The following is a 7,695-nucleotide window of genomic DNA, read 5'->3' as shown; positions in this document are numbered from 1 at the left end:
CAGACTTAAATAACATTCAAGAAATATCATCAGAGAAACCTAACTCTCAACAACCAAATTGACTAAAATTCTATACCAAGTTTAAAAAAGAAAAAGTATGTGCCTAAATTATATCCATGCAACAAAAAATTCATACCCAAGTATATTATTTAAAAAAAATATATGATACGATTATATGTTCCAAATAATCACTTTAAACATAGCCAAAAAAAAAAAAAAAAGGTTTCAAAGACATCAAATAGCATAAAACATTGTACTGCAGAGACGGAAGAAATGCATTTAAAGCACCGATGAAAATGGCGTGCAGTATAATTACCTCAAATTGCTGTTCGCTTGACACCCTGACACTAATTTTATTCAAGCCATTGGGAAATAAATGTTTTAAAAGCACTCCTTTCCAAACGCTGGAGCCAGTGGGGGCTGTGAGGTCATTAAGGAAAGGAAAGGGTAAAGTTTTCAGCACGCAAAAAAGAATTAAATAATCCATTTGAAATAAGCGTCTATCTGGATCGACAGCCTTTAATGCCCACATTTTTAACGCTTGCCCTGTACGTGGATTGATTTTTTTTTTTCCTTCAGCATTCCCTCACCAGATGGATTTTTGCTACTGCAGATCAGCAGAGGGTGTCAGATCTTTCAGAGTGCACCAGGCTGGAACAAGCAGAGCTTCTTAGCAACTCTCTTCTACCCCCTCCCCATTCTCGCGCTCTCTCCCTCCCTCAGACAACTCGCCCCCCGCCCTCCGCCCCCTCCACGTAATTCCGAAAGAGCAGAATAAAGAGGAGAAAAAGAAAAGAAGAGCTAGTAACCGAGAGCTGGAGCCCAGAAAAAACGGCTGAAGAGGACCGAAAGGGAGGAAAGGAAAAGGATGGACAGCCACAAAACGCAGCGATTGCGGAAATTTTCCAGCGCCATTGGCTCGGCAGCGTGAGTCCTTTCGGTCGGGCGTGATTTCAGCACCGGGGGGACTGGACAGCACCTCGGGGGGACTTCTGGGCAACCTGCAACCACAGCAAGAACTCCATCAGCCGCCTCAGCTACAGAAGCCGCCGAAAACCCTGCTTTGTATCAGAGAGGCAAGGTCAGTCCGACGCACAGCCATGCACAGGCAGTGCGCCTGTACTACGCTGCAAACCCTCTGCTTGTTTCTCTAACATGCACTTGCTTCTAATTACTAGCATTGTTCCCTTCCTGATTAGTGAGGACCACTAGATCAGATTCTGTAAGGGTGTATTTTTAATTTATATGTATATATTTAACTTCTTTTGGTAATTTTTAAAGGGTTGAGGGAGAGTGGGTTTATTTTTTCTACTTTTCTTTCCATCTCTTTCTTCTTCTTCTTCTTCTTCTTCTTCTTCTTCTTCTTCTTCTTCTTCTTGTTTCTTTTTGTTTCTTTTTTGCTTGCCTTGCACTACGTGCCTGGATAGTTTGTGGATATAATTATTGACTGGCGCCTGGGTTGTTGCAGTGCGGGGGGGTTAGGGAGGAAGGAATCCACCCCCACCCCCCCAAACCCTTTTCTTCTCCTTCCCTGGGTTCGGACATTGGAGCACTAAATGAACTTGAATTGTGTCTGTGGCGAGCAGGATGGTCGCTGTTACTTTGTGATGAGATCGGGGATGAATTGCTCGCTTTAAAAATGCTGCTTTGGATTCTGTTGCTGGAGACGTCTCTTTGTTTTGCCGCTGGAAACGTTACAGGGGACGTTTGTAAAGAGAAGATCTGTTCCTGCAATGAGATAGAAGGGGACCTGCACGTAGACTGTGAAAAAAAGGGCTTTACAAGTCTGCAGCGTTTCACCGCCCCGACTTCCCAGTTTTACCATCTATTTCTGCATGGTAATTCCCTCACTCGACTTTTCCCTAATGAGTTTGCTAACTTTTATAATGCGGTTAGTTTGCACATGGAAAACAATGGCTTGCATGAAATCGTTCCTGGGGCTTTTCTGGGGCTGCAGCTGGTGAAAAGGCTGCACATCAACAACAACAAGATCAAATCTTTTCGAAAGCAGACTTTTCTGGGTCTGGACGATCTGGAATACCTCCAGGCCGATTTTAATTTATTACGGGATATAGACCCGGGGGCCTTCCAGGACTTGAACAAGCTGGAGGTACTCATTTTAAATGACAATCTCATCAGCACCCTACCTGCCAACGTGTTCCAGTATGTGCCCATCACCCACCTCGACCTCCGGGGAAACAGGCTGAAAACGCTGCCCTATGAGGAGGTCTTGGAGCAAATCCCTGGCATTGCTGAGATCCTGCTAGAGGATAACCCGTGGGACTGCACCTGTGATCTCCTCTCCCTGAAAGAATGGCTGGAAAACATTCCCAAAAATGCTCTGATCGGCCGAGTTGTCTGTGAAGCCCCCACCAGACTGCAGGGGAAAGACCTCAATGAAACCACAGAACAGGACTTGTGTCCTTTGAAAAACAGAGTGGATTCCAGTCTCCCGGCGCCCCCTGCCCAAGAAGAGACCTTCGCTCCTGGCCCCCTGCCAACTCCTTTCAAGACAAATGGGCAAGAGGATCATGCCACCCCAGGGTCTGCTCCAAACGGAGGTACAAAGATCCCAGGCAACTGGCAGATCAAAATAAGACCCACTGCTGCGATAGCGACCGGCGGCGCCAGAAACAAGCCCCAAACCAATGGCTTGCCTTGCCCTGGGGGCTGCAGCTGCGACCACATCCCAGGGTCGGGTTTAAAGATGAACTGCAACAACCGGAACGTGAGCAGCTTGGCTGATTTGAAGCCCAAGCTTTCCAATGTGCAGGAGCTTTTCCTTCGAGATAACAAGATACATAGCATCCGAAAATCGCACTTTGTGGATTACAAGAATCTCATTCTGTTAGACCTCGGCAACAACAACATTGCCACCGTAGAGAACAACACTTTTAAGAACCTTTTGGACCTCAGGTGGCTGTATATGGATAGCAATTACCTGGACACGCTGTCCCGGGAGAAATTCGCCGGGCTGCAAAACCTCGAGTACCTGAACGTGGAGTACAATGCAATCCAGCTCATCCTTCCTGGCACCTTCAATGCCATGCCCAAACTAAGGATCCTCATTCTCAACAACAACTTGCTGAGGTCCCTACCCGTGGACGTGTTCGCTGGGGTCTCGCTCTCTAAGCTCAGTCTGCACAACAATTATTTCATGTACCTTCCAGTGGCAGGGGTACTGGACCAGTTAACCTCCATCATCCAGATAGACCTGCACGGAAACCCTTGGGAGTGCTCCTGCACCATTGTGCCTTTTAAGCAATGGGCAGAACGCCTGGGTTCCGAAGTGCTGATGAGCGACCTCAAGTGTGAGACGCCGGTGAACTTCTTTAGGAAGGATTTCATGCTCCTCTCCAATGACGAGATCTGCCCCCAGCTGTACGCGAGGATCTCGCCCACGCTAACTTCGCACAGTAAAAACAGCACTGGGTTGGCGGAGACCGGGACGCACTCCAACTCCTATCTAGACACCAGCAGGGTGTCCATCTCGGTGTTGGTCCCGGGACTGCTGCTGGTGTTTGTCACCTCCGCCTTCACTGTAGTGGGCATGCTCGTGTTTATCCTGAGGAATAGAAAACGATCTAAGAGAAGGGACGCCAACTCCTCGGCGTCCGAAATTAATTCCCTACAGACAGTCTGTGACTCTTCCTACTGGCACAATGGGCCTTACAACGCAGATGGGGCCCACAGAGTATATGACTGTGGCTCCCACTCACTCTCAGACTAAGACCCCAGCCCGGGGAGAGCAGGGGAGCGGGAAGGCGATGCGCCCCCTCCCCCCCCCCCCCCACCAATCCCCTACCCGGCTGGCATCCCAGGGGTCAGAGGAGCCCAGACCCAAGTCCAGCGCGCCCCAAGGCTTTATGGACATAAGTAAATAAATAACTGTGAACTCGCTCCGCTGAGAGGGTTTGACCCCTTAGCTCCCTTCTGGAAACAAAGAGCAGACTGTGGTGAGCTGGGAGAGCGCTGCCAAATCGCTCTTTGCAGCGAGCTCCTTTTGATAAAACCCAGCAGGGGCCCTGCTCGAAGAACTAGCCCTCTGCGTTGGGGCTGACCGGGATGTCTGCTGCGGTCCTATACATATATACGTGTACCCCACATCTATATAGAGAGATAGATATCTATTTTTCCCCCTGTGGATTAGCCCCGTGAGGAGGGGGGGGCGTGATGGCTCCCTGTTGGCTATGCAGGGACGGGCAGTTGCACGAAGGCATGAATGTATTGTAAATAAATAACTTTGACTTCTGACAAAAACAAAAAGTGCTGCATGGCTCGCATGGAATCCACGCGCTCCAGGGACGCTGCCCTCCTCGGCGACTGGAGACGGCGTCACGTTCACAGCACCCACCCTCTTACCTGATAAGTCCCATCGTATCAAACTTTCTATAAACAAAACACAGTATAATCAGAAAGTGCCATTTCACCATTATTTGTGATCGGTAGGCAGTTCAGAGCGTACGTACGTTTACTGTGAAAAAAAAATGTAAAGGTTTTATTTAAGACATTTGCATGGCTAATCATCGGTCCATTTTATGAGTTAAAAATGTATTTTGTTGAGCGGAGTTTTTAGGGGTTGTTTTGGGTTCTTTCTTTTATTTTGATGGTGATGTTTTAATTTTTTTTTGAGGGGGAATATTTTTCTAGACATATCCAATAATGCCTTTCATCTGAATGTAAAATAAGTACCCATGATTTCTATTATAGTATCAGTGTAATTATTAAAAAAAAAAAGATTTTGAGGCAGTTAAGCATGACCAATTAATGTCATTCTAGTGCTTAGGCTGCGATCTTATGGTAGCAATTCTGTGCTGGTGTAAATCTTACTTATAAAGTAGGAAAAAAGAACCGAGGAAGCACGTGAAACTTACTAATTCTATTCGAGGATTTTATAATGGCATATTTTTTCAGTATTAAAGTGAAAATGTTTTCAACTCTGGGTCCTTACATTTTTCCAGCTTCATGTTTGCAACTGGTAAATTGGATTTGCGGTGGAAGGGACGGGGGAGGGGGACGGTTGGGGGTGGATCCCTTCTAGAACTACATCAAGGCTCTTTAAGCGTTTTACTTAGCTTTTCATCCTTTACGTAGCTCCCCTCCTCCTCCATCCGCACCCGGGCTTTTTCCAGCTCTCCCCAGTCTGTAAAGCAAGGTCTTCCCCAACACACCCTCCCTCCCTCCGCCCCTTTTTCCCCTTCTCCTTATGCGGCAGTGAATCCCTTTATTAATACTGGAAATCCCTCGCTGCTGCTTCTACTGCTGCTGCACACACTGCAGATATATTAAGGATGTTAGTAGAGATTTGATTTAATTGACTCTGCCTAGATCGGTCTCATTAAACAGAGTGGAGATTTCATTGGTCAGCACTCTTCGATGAAAGACAGCCCTAATGACTGGCATTTGAGATGCTGCTGGCGTTTTGAATTCAACATCTGCTGAAAACGGTAAAACTAATTAGTGCCCACCCACCCTCCCCGCCCCAACAACTGCATACTGAAATTTGTTAAAGCACTCATCTTTATGAAAATCAATCATTATCCTAAAGAAGTGTTTCTCTCCCATCGTTCGGATTTCTGGTTGTGGCCTAGTAATTAACAAGAAAAGCATTGAACTGTTTGAATTTTATGAGCCAGTGTAACCTGGCCTCAATCATATCCCTCTGGGATTTCTAAGCAGTCTATTTATCAGCAGTTAAGGGACAAACAGCAAGCAAAACTACACATATTGATGGGGGTCTGCATTCCACCACATATCCACCTTGGAGAAGTGTATTAAAAGACTGCAGACCACAGATTAAAAAAAAGTATATATATATATGATTATATATATATATATATATATATATATATATGATTGTAAATCAGCTAATGAAAACTCCCAGAGCAGTAGTAGTAAGATTTGCCTTCTAGAGCTCATATTCTAAAGAGAAGTAATTTCCCAGAACAGTGATGTTCTAGAGTATGTATTATTTATTTTAACAGTTTTTAAATAAAATCTTTATTATAAACCATGACTATACCTAAGGCCATTCATCATTTTCTCTCTTGATTCTTTGGTTTGTGGACTGCATTTCATAGTGATGAAATTGTAACCTACTATCCTCTGACAAATATTATGGGCTGTTTATTTATTTATTTTTTTCTTATCAAGGACTGAATTCTTTTTTTGGAGAGTACAACTGGGTTCCCTGTAAGCAATCAGTAGATTTATTTGTAATGGAAAAGTTGGAGAGGAGGGGAGGAGCCGTATACTCAGCAATATTATGACCTTAAATTTAGATATTGTACATCTCTGGTGGGAAGTGATATTAAAAGATATCTAGTGAAGCATGATAGTAATGTTTAAAACCAATACATGATTAGTCTAAGTCAGGAAACTAGAACTTCTCCTAGAAGGTCTTCACTGGGGCAAGAACTGTTGTTCATACTAATTAAAAATAAATTACGATATAGAGGCCAAAGTTTAAAGAGTACACTTAGTTTTTAAATACTGCTTTAACATCTTTGAGTGAGCCAGCCATGTGCTGAATAGTTTACATAATTATTTAATTTAACCCTCACAAATACATTTGACAAATATTGTGATAATGTATCACAATATTGCTATTTCCATTATACTGATGAGAAAATTGAGGAGAGTAAGCGATAACTCAGATCGTAACTGGTAGATACTGAAGTGGTATTTAAACTCAATTTTCTTTGCCCTACCAAACCTCATTGTTTGAATGGAATGGTCATATGTATTTAGCAGGATAAACTCTTAAAGAAGAGTATCCTTAAAAAGTACACAGAGCTGTAGAAATACTTTATAACAAGTCAAAAACCCAAGTTGTATCTTCTTAATTGAGTATGTATAGGTAGCTCTTTATATTTCCAATATGCCTTGCAGCAAAAGAAAATTGCCCTACATTTAGAGGAGATAACTTTAGTGTGTTCTCCAAGAATGTATAAAAAGGCAACATAAAAGAAAAAAGATGAATTGCTATATGCATTTATCAATTAAACAAATTAAAATCATTAAATTTTCTATTTATTGGTTCTAAAAATATTAGAATTATCAAATATTTTAATAAACACTAATATATGTTAAAAATCCATGTAGAAAAGGTATTCAATGATTTAATGTAAAAGAACATTCATTATTTAGAGAATTTTTTATTTTGATAAAGTATCTCTATTGCAATTATATATATAAGCTAATATATAACCATATATGTTCGTTTTGGTTTAAGGTAATATATATTATGTATTAGTTTAGTTTTCAGGATACATAATACATATGGTCTTAGCACATAACTTTCATTTATAAGTGCCTACCTTACTGTTGTTGCCTTTATGTAAAATGTTCATATAACTAGCTGCCATGTGAATTAGTTTAGATATCTTGTTTCCAATTAAATCATATTTAATTCATCAAAGTAAGAGATTTTAGTTCTGCCAGATGGAAAAGGAGGAAAAAAGGAGGTATGTTGTTTAGTTCCATTGCTTTAAAGAAAGTAGTAGCTTCTGTGGTTGCTGCTGTAACTAAGAATATCCTAGAATTTAAGTTGTTGCCATAGAAATTTATTGTTTAACCATTTTTACATGTTTACTCAGAGGAAGCTGGAATAGCTGATCTAACATTAACATAACAGGATTCTCTTTCTTAATAGTTTTTATGTCAGATGTAATTAGAATTATCAGGCATTTTAAT

At 42.3% G+C, this 7,695-nt stretch overlaps 1 protein-coding gene across 1 annotated transcript; it reads left to right on the top strand.

Moving 5' to 3' along the window:
* Nucleotides 1–233: 233 nt before the first annotated feature.
* Nucleotides 234–6,013, top strand: SLITRK1 (SLIT and NTRK like family member 1). Its single transcript, XM_003980471.6, has 2 exons — nucleotides 234–1,081; nucleotides 1,587–6,013. Exon 2 carries the CDS (start codon nucleotides 1,640–1,642, stop codon nucleotides 3,728–3,730), a length of 2,091 nt encoding a protein of 696 aa, XP_003980520.2. The 5' UTR covers nucleotides 234–1,081; nucleotides 1,587–1,639; the 3' UTR covers nucleotides 3,731–6,013.
* Nucleotides 6,014–7,695: the final 1,682 nt, after the last annotated feature.

The sequence above is a fragment of the Felis catus genome, chromosome A1 (genome assembly GCF_018350175.1).
Source record: "Felis catus isolate Fca126 chromosome A1, F.catus_Fca126_mat1.0, whole genome shotgun sequence".
NCBI classification, from domain to species: Eukaryota; Metazoa; Chordata; class Mammalia; order Carnivora; family Felidae; genus Felis; species Felis catus.
This window is presented reverse-complemented; position numbering and strand designations above follow the sequence as displayed.